The following is a 14,324-nucleotide window of genomic DNA, read 5'->3' on the forward strand; positions in this document are numbered from 1 at the left end:
CGAAGATGAACTGGCCATCTCTATCGGGGGGCTCATGCGCTATGTAGGGCATCGTGAGATTGACAACGAACTTGTTCCAAATATAGTCAGACCACTGGAGGTTGCGCAGTCCCGACTCACCTGGGCTGATAGCAAGAGACGTGAACTAGATCATGCACAAGCCTGGATACTTACGCTGTGATGACGTTCATGACGGACGTGGTTATTTGGGATGCATCGCGGAGGCGAAGAGCTGAGGTCGTCACCACCTATTTGACGGAGCCCCGGCCAAGACAATGATCGGCGGTAAATAGGGGGAGCATCGCGACATCAGCCTTCTTGTTCGCGGTCATCTGGTTCTGGATTCTGCCCAGGTCTCCATCGTGCAAACAAGCGCAGGTCGCCAAAGAGCCCCGGTCAGCAGAAGGACTCTGAGGATGAATAGTCAGTCAACGACTGTCCATAAGCAATGGATGGGTACAAATGGGACAAAATGAGCCACACTCCACCGAGTTACCAGAGATTAAAGTACCGTCTTTTACTATTTTTGTTCAGAACCAGGGAGATGCTGCAAATAACGATGTTGCTGGCAGCGTTGATGACCATCATGCTGAAGGGATTGACCGAGCCGATGCTGCTGATAAACACAGCTCCGTACAAGGACACGGTTGCTTGACCCGCAGCTTATTGAAAGTAGTTCAGCGCCAAAATGATAGCAGCACGCTTGAGTTTGATCCCGTGTAAGATCTCTCGGTACCGGCCTTGCTTTGGCTCGATGGCAAGGCTTGCTGGAAGGTGGCGAACTCTTGTGTGATTTTCTCTACCCTGGAGGCTCCAGACGAAGCTTGCGGAGAGACTTCTAGGCCTCATCAACACGGCCCTTAGTCAAAAGCCTTCGAGGTGACTACAAACGTTCCTCATGAGCGCTACTATCAAGTAATAGTGGAGAAAATGGCATAGCGAGGTTGACGTACTTCTGAGGTAAACCAGATGAGCGACGCAAAAACGGTAGGAACAATGAAGAGTAGACAGAGAGGAACTTTCCAGGCTGTAATGGTGTCCAGGGTGCTAGTTCCTCTACAGATGCAATTCATGATAAACCCTCCAAGCTGCGGGAAATGTTAGGACTCTCCAGTCACGATGAAGTTTTCGAGTACTGTATTTGAGAGTCAATCAGATTAATATGCCCAGCGCCACTTTATACAGTTGTTCTTCGCTAGTGCAGCAGATAGTCTCACGTAGCAGAATCCATCACCTTTCCACCTTCGTCGCGTGTATCATGATGATCAAACATTACGCAGCAACCTTGGACGGACCATCATTACTCGAAATGACGCTTCGGAGTGGAGGGCTTCGAGATTTGCGGACAAAAATCTTCACCTGAAACTACAGGAGAAATCTTTCTCTTTTCTATCTATTTTGTATCATAGCTGTTCAGAACTGCATCACTTATTTCCCATGTTACAGTCAGTGAGCGTTACTATTCTCAACCCTGCCTATAACCTAGATTGAAAAGTCAAATTTCTAGATTGTCAGATTCTATGATAGATCGAGCGTACATCAGCCTGTCAATAGGAGCCTCGATGGTCTCAATCTGCTGAAGGGGGATCTATGCGTGGGATTCCGCCGTCATTGCCCACTCCCCCCTCCTTCCCTGGACGTCTCCGCCGCAGTCATGTCGCGGGCCGCCTGCAGAAGTGGACTTCGGCCCCGGATCTCAGGCCCCCACCGGAACATGATCAGGGGGACGAGAGCCAACACAAAGGAGATCATGCCTAGGAGGAAACTCGCCCAGTGGTAGCCTAGAGTGTTATACATGCTCTGAGTGGCTAAGGGAAGGAAGGCCAGGAACAAATTCTCGCCCAGTCCCACGGCGGCAATCGCACTGCCGGCCAAATGCGCATAGGCGTCCAGTAGGTAGGTTACAATGCTAATGACGATGGCATTGCTGCCCATTCCCACCATTGCGAGTCCGATAGTGGGGGCAATGAAGGGAATCGACGGATAGGCGGTCCAAGCGTAGATGAGCATGCCCCCCGTGTTGCCGAGCAGACCTCCCACGAGCGCTGCGTAAAGCCGTGCCTCGGGGATGGGCCTGCCGGGGACCTCGTGGTTGCGTGAGGCCGAAGCGAAATACCACCGGTTGCAGATCAGGCAGAGGACGAAGCCGCACAGTTCCCCGACCACAATCGCCACCTGCACGTAGCCGGCTTGCGTTGCGTTCCAGCCGTAGAGCCCGTTGAACACTTGTTCCGCCGACTGGGTGAAGATGTAGATGGTTCCTAGACCGAATGCGGACCAAAGGGTGGCGACAAAGACGACGGACTCGGTGAAAAGCATCGTAACTGGTCGTTTGATGCTCTCGCCCAATCGCGTGAGGATCTTGGTGTTCTGGGTGGGGGATGCAACAGTCTGCTTGGCCGCCGTGTCGCCAGTGCCGTGACCAAGCTTTCGCGCTCGCTTTTCCTGAATGGCCGATGGTCGAGTTTCGGGGAAAGCCAGGAGAAAGACCGGAAACAAAAGCCCCGTCCAGATCAGCTCGATGTAGCTGATCCAACGCCAAGACAGATGTTGGAAGATGGCAGCACCTAACACAGGGCCCATACTGCTGGAGGTCATGTAGATAGTGATGTAGAGACTGATGGGGAGCGTGCGAGCGCGGTCTCCAGACCAAATATTGCCGATCACACCGGCAACCGTGTTGGCTAAGATGGCCACGCAGCCTCCGCTAAAGAACCGGGCAATAATCAAAGTAGCATAGTTCTGCGCGACCGCTTGTGGTATTAGAAAGCAAATGAAGCAGAGATAGATCGCGAGGAACACCCAACGGATCCCAAAGTCTTCCATAATAGGCAGAACAATCAGAGAGAATGCAGCGCCACCAAGGCCCCATGAGGTCACCGGCCAGTAGGAGTGCGGAAATGCCTTATCGCTGACATCAAATCTATCACCGATTGCCTCGTGGGCGACGGTAATGATAGTTCCATTGATAAGGGTTTCGAAGCTAGCCAGGAGGCCTAACCCTGTCACGAACCACTTGCGAAGCGGCGTCCAGTTGAACGGATTATCGGGGTCGTTAGGGCTGCTCCAGCCTTATGCTCGGGGATTAGCTAGCGTTTCTGTTTCGTGCGAATATAGGAAGACAGTTACCGTTGGAAGTGCCGCCTACCATCATCTTGGTCTAGTATCGATTGAGCACACGAATTTTCTCCTGATCCACCCCACTGCTTTCTGTAATTGGGAGGCTTATTTATACTTACTCCGATCAGGAGCGTGGCAACCCCTGATCGGTAAGCTCTATCCCACCTATGCCATAGAATCACAATGCCCCAACTTCCACAATTCGCTTTCCCTTTTCTAGGGCTTTCCAGGCGTTGAGCAATTGCTCATCTGGGTTTACGAATCTTCGGGGTGGGGACAGGCTTTGATTACCGAGCTTTGAGATTTGCCGCCCTCCCACCGGCCCGCTGTTATTTACATAATCAATATGAGGTTTTGTGGGATCCGGACGGGACCTCTAGGTGGGATTTAAGGTCTTTTTAAAAGATGTCACGAAGTGGTGGGCCTTACTGAGGGTCCACACCCCCACCCCCTACTCCGACGAGATATCACGTCCTGATATTCGGACCGGGCCCACCTTATTACTATGCACGAGATGGGTTACCCCGACCAACATATACTAGTTCGAATTTAAGGAGCCGTCGAGAATACTCAGTTAACACTGACACTGATTGGACATTAAGCTGCTATAATCCAAAAATCGCATGGCTTTCTACGGACGATGCTGTCTATCCTAATGATTCCGCATGACAGACTAAATCTACCATCTACCTGCAATCCTATCCTTGGCCGTCGCTACTGATTGTTTCGGGAGCAACAAGAGGACATTCTCAACGGGATTGGAGAAGTCCGGCGGCAATGCTGAGACCAGGCGCTAACCATAGCACCGACAGGGCAACGTTGAGGCGAGCCTTGAAGTACTGGACACCAACTAAGACCCCGGCAATGGCATTAACGCCTACGATCCACTTCTCCATCGTCGTCGTAGGACCTCCAGATTTGGCCCACTTGTAGTTCAAGAGCGCTGTAGGGAATAACAGTCAGAAATTAGTAACGTTGAACGAGCGAGGCGACATCCATACCGAGTGTGACCAAATAGCCGTTGACAAAGTGCCAGGTGGCGGGAATAATAGCTTTTGCCAGAGCGAATTGCTCCGTAGATGGCACCGCCTTCATCGTGTGCGGAATCAGAGTGAGCCCAACTTTGACATGTTTCGGGATGATAGCGATGTAAAGAAACGAGGCGGCTGTGTAGAGAGAAGATGACAGGGACGTCATGGTGGAGGTAGATGAGAAAAATTGCGATAGGAGAGGTTGTATTGACGGAAAGGGCCAGGACGTTGGACATGGGAGCAATTTGCGAGCGTAACTCTTAGCCTTTTATTCCAGGGAATGATGGGAATGCATCGTGAAAGGCAATAGGTATGCTTGCCAATTGCTGACCAAAAACATCAACCCATCCCACCGGATGGATTCCTTATCTTCGGCATTTATAAGCCTGACAAAGGCTGGTAAAACTTCAAGGTTGCCCGAGTGGGTCGATTGCCCACCACCGCCAACATCCCACCGCGCCGGCTAGATGACGGATCCCACAGCAGATAAGTACGGTCCTAGATATGTGGGTATATTACTCCTATACAACAAGTTCCTGTTCCCTGAATCATTCTTGTTCAAAAGCTTCTCTCGCTCAAGCTATATCATCCTCGCTTGGTCTGCTTTCCGAGAATCGTTCATTCCCGATCACAAGATAACAATCGTCTTCACCACTACAACCTACCATGACTGTCAAGACTAGTTCTTTCGAGAGCTCCATCTCTCTGACCCATATCACGACAGCCACCGTACTGCTCGAGATCGACGGTGTCACCCTCCTGACCGATCCTGTCTTCGGCCCTGCTGGCGTTGGGCACGACATCACCCACCTTTTTCCCGGTGCCAAAGGCCCTATAGTGGCCTGTAGCGATGAGGATCCAGCCTTGAGCTTGAATCAGCTGCCTCCGATCGACGCCGTGCTCCTCAGCCATGAGGACCACTGCGACAACCTTGACCCCGTGGGCCGGCAGCTTCTCGACGGCCGCCACGTTGTCACCACGATGGATGGCGCCAAGAACCTCGCACCTCGCCCCGGCGTCCACGGCATCAAGCCTTGGGAACTTCAGACCCACAACATCCGCGGTGTGACATACGAGATCACCGGCACCCCATGCGTCCATCTCCCCGGTGGCGAATGCACTGGTTTCATTCTCCATACCGCAGCGTTCGGCCACGCCGCGGACGGCCGGCCAAATGCCCTTTGGGTGACGGGGGATACTATCTACCTGGAGGAACTGCAGCAGATGAAGCACAAATACCATATCAAGCTAGCCGTCATGAATCTGGGCGCTGCCCGGGTGATGTATCCCGGCCATGCCGAGCCGCTGCAGATTACAATGGGCGGAAGTGATGCCGCGCGCTTGGTCCGCGAGATCGGCATTGAGCGCATCGTCCCCGTCCACTACGAGTCGTGGCATCACTTCACTGAGTTTGGAAAGGACCTTCGGAGCACCTTCGAAGAAGAGGGAATTCTCGACAAGGTGGCCTGGGTTGTACCGGGAGTCAAGAGCAAGATTTTGTGAGCAGGAGAGCTTGGGATTTTCAGGTTGTATACTAGATGAACAAACTTTGCTGTCGTCTTATTGCTTACTACACTGTGTATCACTTCCCACTGGTATAGTACAATGACAACGAAGTCTAGCATTCCGTTTGTTGAAGACCATTCACTACGTATACCCAACTTGAGCTACCACGACAATGTGCAATGTCTAACCACCTAGTATTCATGATCTATATCTCATCATACATATGCATCTTTGAAGATGACGACGCAGCCTAAACAGGCTCATACTTGTACACCTCCCCACGCCGCCAGCCCCTCACCTTCGTGACGGCCGCGTCGCAAAGCGGCTGAATCGTCCTCCACCCAAGCGAATAATACAGCAGCCCCAGCAACGCAATCCCATATCCGACCACCTGCAGCGCACTCACCGGCGAGCCCCAGATGACGATCGAGCAGACAATCAAGAGGATGTTCTTGGGCACGCTGACCAGCGTCATCGTCAGCCCGGACGTTTTTCCGATCTAGAAACGTTAGCATGAGCCAAGTCCCCTATTACCCCCTTCTCCCCGATGAGAATCTGGAAAGATAGGGGAAAAACCCACCAGCACGAAAATCGACACATTCAACATAAACCCCACCCCAGCATTAGCCAGCAAGACGCCCCACCCGGTCCTCCACACAATCCCCCACTCAAACCCGGCCACCTCGCCACTACCCAGGGCGATCAACGCGTTGGTCAGCGCACACACCGGCGCCGAATAATACAGCGTGACCAGGGGATCCATCTTCTTCCCCTGGCCGTGGCCGTGGCCGTGGCCCTGCTCTTTCGCCAACTCCTCCCCCTCCCCCTCTCCCCCATGCCCCGGATCCCCATTCTCACTCAACAGAATCTGAATCATGACCAACCGATTGGCATCGAAGACCAAACTCGCCACCTGAAAAGCTACCCCCGTCCAGACGAACTGCACCTCACCGGCAACAGCCAGCCCGACACTGAACGCAATGACCAAGATATTCAGGAAGGATTCGAGCGAGGGCCGCGCCACGCGCCACCCCCAGCTGGTCAGGAGGGTGATGATGGGGCCGCCGGCCTTGAGCATCTGAATGAAAGACACGTTCAGATACAGGTAGGTCAGGTTGCTGGTGACCAGGCTGCCGCTGTACAGGAGCCCGATGGGGACGATCTGGCGCAGGTAGGTGCGGGGCGTCATGCGGTGGGTGTGGCGGCTGTTCAAGAGGGTCGTGGTCCGCGCGAGGAGTTGCGTGGCGAGGGTCGCGAAGAGGAGGTGCCAGGTTGTGAGGATTATTGCTTTTTCTTTCTGTTAGTATTCTCCGGGTTGTGGTTGGGGGGTTGGGTTGTTTCGGAAAAGTGCTCACGGTAATCTGCCCCGGGGATGTTAGTGGTGATTTTCGGTAGCGCGATGCAGTATACGGGAGGTTGGGAGAGGAAGCTGAGGAAGGAAGGAAGAACATACGGAACTCGGTCGACTCGATCAACCACTTATTGAAGAGGATGGTCAGGTTCGACCAGAATACCCAGGCTCTATACCCGCGAGGAAAATGTCAATTGGCTGATTCTATACTCTTGCGGAGAAAATGAAATCTACATACAACACCCCCAATACCACCGGCCATATCGGCTTCTTGGCCGGGTCTGCAGCGGCAGCGGTTAATGCCTCCGAGTATGTCATCTTCACCTCGGAGGGATAATCGATGCTGCTTGGAGAGGCGGGTGACGTGGATGAAGGAGACGGCGAAGATGCGGAGAGCAATGGCGATAGCGATAGCGATAGCGACAGTGACCCCCGATGCAAGGAATCAGACCCAAAACTCCCCTTCTCCTCGGAGGGACCCGTCATACTACATGGCTGCTGCGAGGGGATATATACCAGCCCGTCTCTGTCTTCCGCCGAGTCTACGCGCCAAGAGCCGCGGGCAGCTTGTTGATTGCTGGTGCTGGTGCTGGTGCTGGTGCTGGGCGGGGGTACAAGCCCCGTTGGGCTGCGGCCGTGGTTTGAAGTCATAGGTTTTTCGGCGGGCGATGCGACTGCAACATTGACCGCAAACGGGTCCCCCGCTTTTATAAGTCTTTACGATAAAAAAAAAAAAAAGAAAAAAAAAAAAAACTGACACGGAGTAGCGGTCACTCACTGGCGGGTGGTGAGTGGTGACAGACATTGTGGGGTCCAGAACCAGGCACCAGCGTTTCTGCACCCTATTTTCAGGGCCCAAAGCTTGTTTGCGGCCCTGAGCGACCACTACCCATACGAACTGCCAGCAGAATATGACGCATTGCATTCAGGGATGTCTCGGTTCGCGCGGATACCGTGGACGGGTCTGGGACTCACTCGGAATCCCCTTCCGTTTGCGTGCATCTCCCGCAGCCCGCAGTCCTAGTTTGTGGTTGGTTTGGATCCCGCAGAAAACCAAGGCGTTCATTCTATGTGACACTGTGCTGAACTAGAAAATAAAATATCGCAGAATAAAGACTATTGACATAAAGATGATGAGAATAATCGCACAGCCCCCCCTTGCTCCACCCTCACCACGAATGCGTACAATACGTAATGAAGTAACTCGGCCACGCCTCCACGTCGATCGCCCGCTTACACGCCTCGGGATCGAACTGCGGGTTCTCGAACGCCGCCAAGCACGCGGGGAGTTTCTTGTCGTCCTCCCAGCTGTACGGGTAAATCTGCTGCCGCGGCAGGATCACCATCTTGTCCTGCACCACGACAGGCGCGCCGCTGCCCTTCGTCTGCAACTCGGGCACATCGTCCTCGTGGCCCTCGGGTCCACAGTACATCTCCCACCCGGGGGACCAGCGCCGCACCTTCTGGCACACATGCTTGCGGACGGTCTTCTCGTCGCCCTCAAAGTCCTCGAAGTAGCGGTGCAGTAGAAACGCCAAGGCCGTGGGGCCGGTCAGACTCTCCACCGAGCCATCCTCACTACCGTTGGGGTTCTCGATGACGTGAATCACGGGCAGCAGCCAGAACGGGTGGCCGGGCGGCGACGCCATCCACCCGTTAGGCACGGCCGCAGGACCGTCCAGTCCCGCCCGGTGCGACATGTGGCCCAGGAACGCCCGCTGCGTGAGCGTAGACGCGTCGTGCGGTGATGGCACCTTGGCCTTCCCCGTCCACGACCCGAGGAGGCTGCTGTGCGCCGCCCGGAGGGGGGTGTCGTGGCCGGCAAAGAGCGAGTCCACCGGTCGGAGGGCTTCGGTGTCGACGTCGGCGTACATTCTATTCATATATCAAACATCAGTAATCTGGCTCAGGAACACCCCGATAAAAAGTTAAGTCTCACCCTCCAAACATGAACATGTACAGATTCCTCACGACATCCGCCCGAAGGATCTCCTTGGGCAGACGCAGGTAGTCCTGCAGGAACCACGGGAAATGCGTCTCCACGAGCAGCCGGTTCGTCTCATCATCCCAGAGGACGTACTCCCAGTCCGGGTTCTGGGCCCGCATGGTCTGGACCCAGAGCTGGGCGTTCTCGCTCATGTTGCTCCCGGCCGGGAACCAGGTCTGGTGGATGAGCTTGGGGATGGAGACGAGGTCCGACGAGCGCGGCCGCGAGATGAGCTCCCTCGCGGACAGGGAGCGGGCGTAGGAGGGAGAGGTGAAGGGGAGTTTGTGGTGTTGCGGGGGCTCCTTGTCGGTGTTCGCATAGCTGTCCTGCCGGCTGGACACTGGGAGAATGGTGTAGATGCAGGCTAGGACAACCGCGAAGGCGAGGGAGAGTTGCAGACGCCGCCGCGTGAACCATTGGCAGCCGGACCCTGATCGGATCATGGCTGCTGTATATGTCGATTGCTCGTGGTGCTTGGGGAGTTGGTGAAGCTCAAGTGCTTAACTTAGGCCATTGCGCTGCTGCGACGGGTTGGAGGGGGCCTTGTTGGTTTTGTTGTAGACTGGGTGCGAATCCCGATCGCGCAGCCCATCGTCTTCGTCCATCCACGTTGCTCTTCCGGTTTGGTCGCAATATGTCCATGGTTCTTTTGCAGCCACCCGTCTTCTCTGGTCTGGGTCAGGGCTCCGCGGTAGGATTGGCCCGTAGGCCGGAAACGGCTACATGAAGCGCTACACATTCCTCGGCGATAGAACGGAGCGCCCGGTTCACCTGGTAGCGTGTTGTTGTTGTTCATGAAAATTAGGGCGCTTAGCTGTCAGAGTATGATGCTTTGGAGTCAGGACCTCTCAGAGTGGGTAGAAATGATTAAGCTCTGATGATGGTGGTGTTCCATCATGTTCATACCTCGGTAAGTCACGGGTTGTTCATCATGGATCATGATTCACCCCTTTGTTGCCTCTTTCGGCTGTTGCCGCTTTGGGAAGGTGAGCCGGACGAGTTAGTCTCAGATGTTGCGCTCACCTTCTTGACAGTAACAGTACTTTGTCCTGCTTATTTGTGATTTCTGTGCTTTGAGTAGCAGTCAAGAATTTGGCCTTTGAGAATTTAGTTACCAGGAACTCACACATGCAACAGTAACACGTAGCATCTTCTCCATCAGCTTTACCAAGCGAAGTGTCTAGTGGAATGTGTACCAACCATCAAACGTTACTAACAAAGAAATTGAAGTTTGCCATTTCGCTGGTGACATTGAACCCTTTTCTATCCAAACGAAACATGAACCAAAAGACAAGTCAAACTGCCACTCATTTCTCTTAAAGCTTGCAATTCTCCCTAATTTCGGCTTGGACCAATACCACGAACGGCAAGAAATGAGTTTTAAAGCACAGCACTTGGCCCAGATTGAGTATTACAACCATGAGAGATAGTACGAGCACATTGGAGGTCGGAATGCACTAATGCAGTGAAACAAGAATCTTATTGGAAGGTCTGACAAATTGAGGCATATAATCCTATTTCTCAGTTAGTGGTCTTTCGGAGACGAAAACCTCTGCTGCTTGCGACTTGACTTCAGTCGTGTACCGCGCAACAACAACTACATGTCGACTTTAGAGCCGCCAGCCAGGCATATCGAAAAGGATGTGTGACGGTCCATCATGTGCCAGATTCCAACGAACGTAGAGGCGATCTTCCCAGCGAGTTGTTTCCTTGGAGAAGCGCCAATACTCCCAATCAACCAAGTAGCTAGACGCTTAGATTCAGAGGTGGAGTGGTGAATAAAGACACAAGAGTATCCAGTGGGTGAACTGACTATCTTTCACTTTCCCTGTCCCAGAGAAGGTTATTTATCGATCCATCACCATGGATAACCCCACAACGGACTGTCTCTCTGAAATTCCTGTCAGCCTTTCCGTATAACCTGGGCAGTGGTGATTGCAGCGGCACTGGTTCTTTGAGCCTTTGATCGAAAGCCACAACTTACAGCCATGCTGCTTTGAAGGCCTCGTCTCGCTCATCGCGAGGCATTTGACCTGAAAAAAGCGAGTCCCCCGGATTAGATCCCGGTAGCTTCTCCATCAGAATACTCAGCTTGTACCCTCCCGGGACCCATTCATCAATTGTCTGTTGGTCTTTCTTCCAGGACAGCAAGAAAGGGGTACTGGAGCAGCCAGCCTTCATCAGATGGGACAAGGCCTCGATCTCCGAACTGAAGGCCCTAGGAATCTCCGAAGAAGCTTGCTTGTCACGAATTTCGGGCGTCTTCGTCGCGGTTTTCCACCACGGAATCCTGGCCATCAAATGTCAACATGTGCTTTTCTTCCAACTGGTTGGAGGATACTGACTGCTGACGAATTTTGATGACTGCAGTGGGTGGCCCACTCCACGACACCTTGGAGCAAGAGAACACCCCACGGGCCTCGGAATGAATCCCCAAAGCCTCACATTCAGACTGTTCCTCATAATAAATATGTTCGTAGATTTCGCTTTCCAACCTCCATGCTGAACCCGATGGGAAGGACATTTCCGTGCCAAGGAGATCATCCTCATCGAACCAGGTGATGTCGTCTGAATCGATAGCTATGCTAGGATAGTGTTCCGGAAAAGGCGGACTGAAATTTCTGTAGTCTATGCTTGGCAAAGATACCGAGGGCTCATGCAGAGAGGGGTAGGGATAGCATTTGCGCTATTAATCGAAGGGATCTTTTGAATTGTTGGCATCTTATGTACAGCATTTACTTCGAAGGTGAGGTAAACTTGAAGTTAATCCGTCTTCCGGCGCCTCGTCAGCCAATGATGTTCTCCAAACTCGCAGAGCCTTGCAGTGAAGCAGGCAGCCATTGGATGCCTGGGCAAGGGGTCGAACGGGGCGGGAACCTACTAGGCACTGCAGTAATTTAACTTACAGTGAGCTGTCATTTTGGGTCTAGTCACCTTAGTAAGATTGACAACAGTTCTACGTTTTCTTCGATTCTTTAGCACTACTCCCCAAAAGGCTTGCCGAATGAACAGTCAACGTCTTCACAGAGAATCTCAAGGCATGGCCTCGCGACCGAGTATGCAAAAATATCCTTTGCGAATAATCTCAGTCGGCATCTAGACCTTATCATCTCCAATCAAGGTTGTAGCCTTCTTGACCTACAGCGTCGTTGTCTCCACGTATCTCCACGTGTCTCCATGTGGCTGTAGATGCCTCAATCGGAGAGGCGGCTTGTCCGTCTCGGCAATGGCACCATTTCTACAAGGTTCTGGACCCAAGGGTGTTCTGATCTGTAAAAAGGAAGAAAGTTCTGGATGTCTTGTTTTCGTTGAGCCAAGTCTCAACTCAACATCTCGGCAACAGAGTGCCTGTGCGAAGTCGTGAGTCAACAGTCTCCGATTGGCCCATGACTGCAGTTCGAGCCTCATAACGACTTGACTTTCACTTTCATCTACATGTCGTCCCCGCTCCCATCTCACGATGCCTGAGCATTTCGGAGTAGCGGACTTTGTGAGCACGTCCTCTCGGAGTTTTGCGATCCTATTCGTGTTAGGGGCGCACTAATGCACGCGTTCCCGAACCGACCCTCAGCAGCCCTAAGCGGCTGCCATGGCCCCCAATGCTCCCAAGTACAACCTCAATCTTGGTGTATAGATGCTGCGACGGCTCATACTCTTGACGCAAGTATATAAGCCGGAGGTTGCTTCCACGATAATGGCTCAATATCCTTCACAAACCTCATGAATCTACGACTTGTCTTCTCATTCCAGCGTCTGTCCTGTTAGCATTATTGTCGTCTATAGAAATTATACCCACTGCTTTGTCCTTTCACTTTTCGATCAAGAACATAGATTTCCATTGAACCAACCCGAGCCACATATACCCAAACTTCACAATGTTCGACCTCTCCAAATTCCAAGACGACATCGGCCAGCTGGCCGGCCTCAAAACCTACACCCACCTCTTACTATCATTCCCCATCCCAGACCGACACGCCCAAAGGGCAGCCATCAATGCCCTATACACAGCCACGGAGACCCTCATCTCCGAGTTCCCCTGGCTAGCCGCCGAGGTCGTGCACGAGGGCCGGACCCCCGGCAACTCAGGCACCTTCCGGCTACAGTCGTGTCCCGAGTTCAGCCAGCCGGAAGACCTCGTCATCGTGCGCGATGCCTCGAGCATCTGCCCGTCCTACCAAGAGATCTGCGCCGCGCGAGGGCCATGCTCAATGCTGCCGGTCAGCGCGCTGGGACCCGTGGTCTCGTTCCCGGAGCGATACGAAGACTCGAGCATCGAGCCGGCGCGCGTCTTCATCATGCAAGCCAACTTCATCGAGGGCGGGCTCCTCCTTGACCTCGCCGCGCAGCACAACTTCATCGACGGCGGGGGTCTCTTCCAATGCGCGCGGCTGCTGGCCAAAGCCCTGCGCCACGAGCCCTTCACGGCCACCGAACTGAGCCAGGGCAACCGCGACCGCCGCACGATCATCCCGCTGCTCCACCCCTCCGAGCCCATGCTCGACCACTCCCACCTCCGCCGCCCCACCATCCCCAGATCCCTGCCAGCCCCCCGCGCCCCGGCCAGCTGGCACTTCTTCCAAGTCCCCGCCAAACAAATGGCGCAGATCAAGCAGCGCGCCAACACGGAACTCGCCTCCTCCTCCCTCCACAAGCTCATCCCCCTCGTCTCCACCAACGACGCCCTCTGCGCCTTCCTCTGGAGACGCATCGCCGCGGCCCGCCGCCGCCAGAGGCCGCAGCCAGCGCACCGACGCACGAAATTCTCGCGCGCCGTCGACAGCCGCCGCGCCATGGACGTCTCCCCGGAGTACATGGGCCAGATGGGGTACAACGCGACGACGCGGGTCGCCTACGGGGACCTCGACACGATGACCCTGGGCGAGACGGCGGGCGTGCTGCGGGCGCAGGTGCGCGAGGTCAACCACGCGTACGCCGTGCGCAGCTGGGCTACCTTCATTGCACAGGAGCCCGACAAGTCGACCATCATGTTCGGGGGCGACTTCGACCCCGAGACGGACATCGGGGTCTCGTCGCTGGCGCATACGGAGCTGTACAGCTGTGGGTTTGGGGATGCATTGGGCCACCCCTCGCTTGTGCGGCGGCCGACCTCGGCGCCGTTCGAGGGGTGTGTGTACTTCTGGTCGCGCACGGAGAATGGCGATCTGGGCGTCATGGCGTGTTTAAATGAGGGGGATGTCCGGGCGTTGAGGCGGGATCGGCACTGGGCGCGGCATGTGGAGTATATTGGATAGAGATGAATCAAAAAGCTTTTATGTCATGAACATTGATGCATTTTCTTTTCGGCTTCTGTAGGCTGAGCTCGCGGTAG

The 14,324-nt window shown here is 54.1% G+C and overlaps 6 protein-coding genes across 6 annotated transcripts; 2 read left to right on the forward strand and 4 right to left on the reverse strand.

Moving 5' to 3' along the window:
* Positions 1 to 1,566: 1,566 nt before the first annotated feature.
* Positions 1,567 to 3,248, reverse strand: BO72DRAFT_520696 (MFS general substrate transporter). Its single transcript, XM_040949725.1, has 2 exons — positions 3,130 to 3,248; positions 1,567 to 3,071 (listed from the first exon to the last, which is right to left on the reverse strand). The coding sequence occupies exons 1-2, from the start codon at positions 3,152 to 3,154 to the stop codon at positions 1,609 to 1,611; spliced, it is 1,488 nt and encodes a 495-aa protein (XP_040796507.1). The 5' UTR covers positions 3,155 to 3,248; the 3' UTR covers positions 1,567 to 1,608.
* Positions 3,249 to 3,869: 621 nt separating this feature from the next.
* Positions 3,870 to 4,409, reverse strand: BO72DRAFT_489691 (uncharacterized protein; the record flags this gene model as incomplete). Its single annotated transcript, XM_040948105.1, has 2 exons — positions 4,122 to 4,409; positions 3,870 to 4,063 (listed from the first exon to the last, which is right to left on the reverse strand). The coding sequence occupies exons 1-2, from the start codon at positions 4,315 to 4,317 to the stop codon at positions 3,870 to 3,872; spliced, it is 390 nt and encodes a 129-aa protein (XP_040796508.1). The 5' UTR covers positions 4,318 to 4,409.
* Positions 4,410 to 4,719: 310 nt separating this feature from the next.
* Positions 4,720 to 5,654, forward strand: BO72DRAFT_480911 (MBL fold metallo-hydrolase; the record flags this gene model as incomplete). Its single annotated transcript, XM_040947658.1, has 1 exon — positions 4,720 to 5,654. The coding sequence occupies exon 1, from the start codon at positions 4,818 to 4,820 to the stop codon at positions 5,652 to 5,654; it is 837 nt and encodes a 278-aa protein (XP_040796509.1). The 5' UTR covers positions 4,720 to 4,817.
* Positions 5,655 to 5,843: 189 nt separating this feature from the next.
* On the reverse strand, positions 5,844 to 9,438 carry BO72DRAFT_480912 (TPT-domain-containing protein; the record flags this gene model as incomplete). The annotated part of the gene is made up of 9 exons (XM_040947659.1): positions 5,844 to 6,156; positions 6,238 to 6,458; positions 6,516 to 6,944; positions 7,013 to 7,018; positions 7,111 to 7,178; positions 7,247 to 7,326; positions 8,574 to 8,883; positions 8,948 to 9,297; positions 9,337 to 9,438. The coding sequence occupies 9 exons, from the start codon at positions 9,436 to 9,438 to the stop codon at positions 5,908 to 5,910; spliced, it is 1,815 nt and encodes a 604-aa protein (XP_040796510.1). The 3' UTR covers positions 5,844 to 5,907.
* Positions 9,439 to 10,605: 1,167 nt separating this feature from the next.
* BO72DRAFT_389354 (uncharacterized protein) lies at positions 10,606 to 11,561 on the reverse strand (the record flags this gene model as incomplete). Its single annotated transcript, XM_040941762.1, has 4 exons — positions 10,606 to 10,741; positions 10,809 to 10,886; positions 10,980 to 11,285; positions 11,341 to 11,561. Coding segments are annotated over 4 exons (741 nt in total), but the record flags the coding sequence as incomplete, so codon positions are not given.
* A 1,160-nt stretch (positions 11,562 to 12,721) lies between these two features.
* Positions 12,722 to 14,247, forward strand: BO72DRAFT_489695 (putative trichothecene 3-O-acetyltransferase; the record flags this gene model as incomplete). The annotated part of the gene is made up of 1 exon (XM_040948106.1): positions 12,722 to 14,247. The coding sequence occupies exon 1, from the start codon at positions 12,871 to 12,873 to the stop codon at positions 14,245 to 14,247; it is 1,377 nt and encodes a 458-aa protein (XP_040796512.1). The 5' UTR covers positions 12,722 to 12,870.
* Between the last annotated feature and the right edge of the window lie 77 nt (positions 14,248 to 14,324).

This window comes from Aspergillus fijiensis, assembly GCF_003184825.1.
Source record: "Aspergillus fijiensis CBS 313.89 unplaced genomic scaffold BO72scaffold_74, whole genome shotgun sequence".
NCBI lineage: Eukaryota > Fungi > Ascomycota > Eurotiomycetes > Eurotiales > Aspergillaceae > Aspergillus > Aspergillus fijiensis.

Coding starts and splice junctions, on each gene's coding strand:
- BO72DRAFT_520696 (XM_040949725.1), bottom strand. CDS start 3,154: ATGATGGTAGGCGGCACTTCCAACG. Junction 3,072..3,129: donor GGTAGGCGGCACTTCCAACG/GTAACTGTCTTC, acceptor CCCGAGCATAAG/GCTGGAGCAGCCCTAACGAC.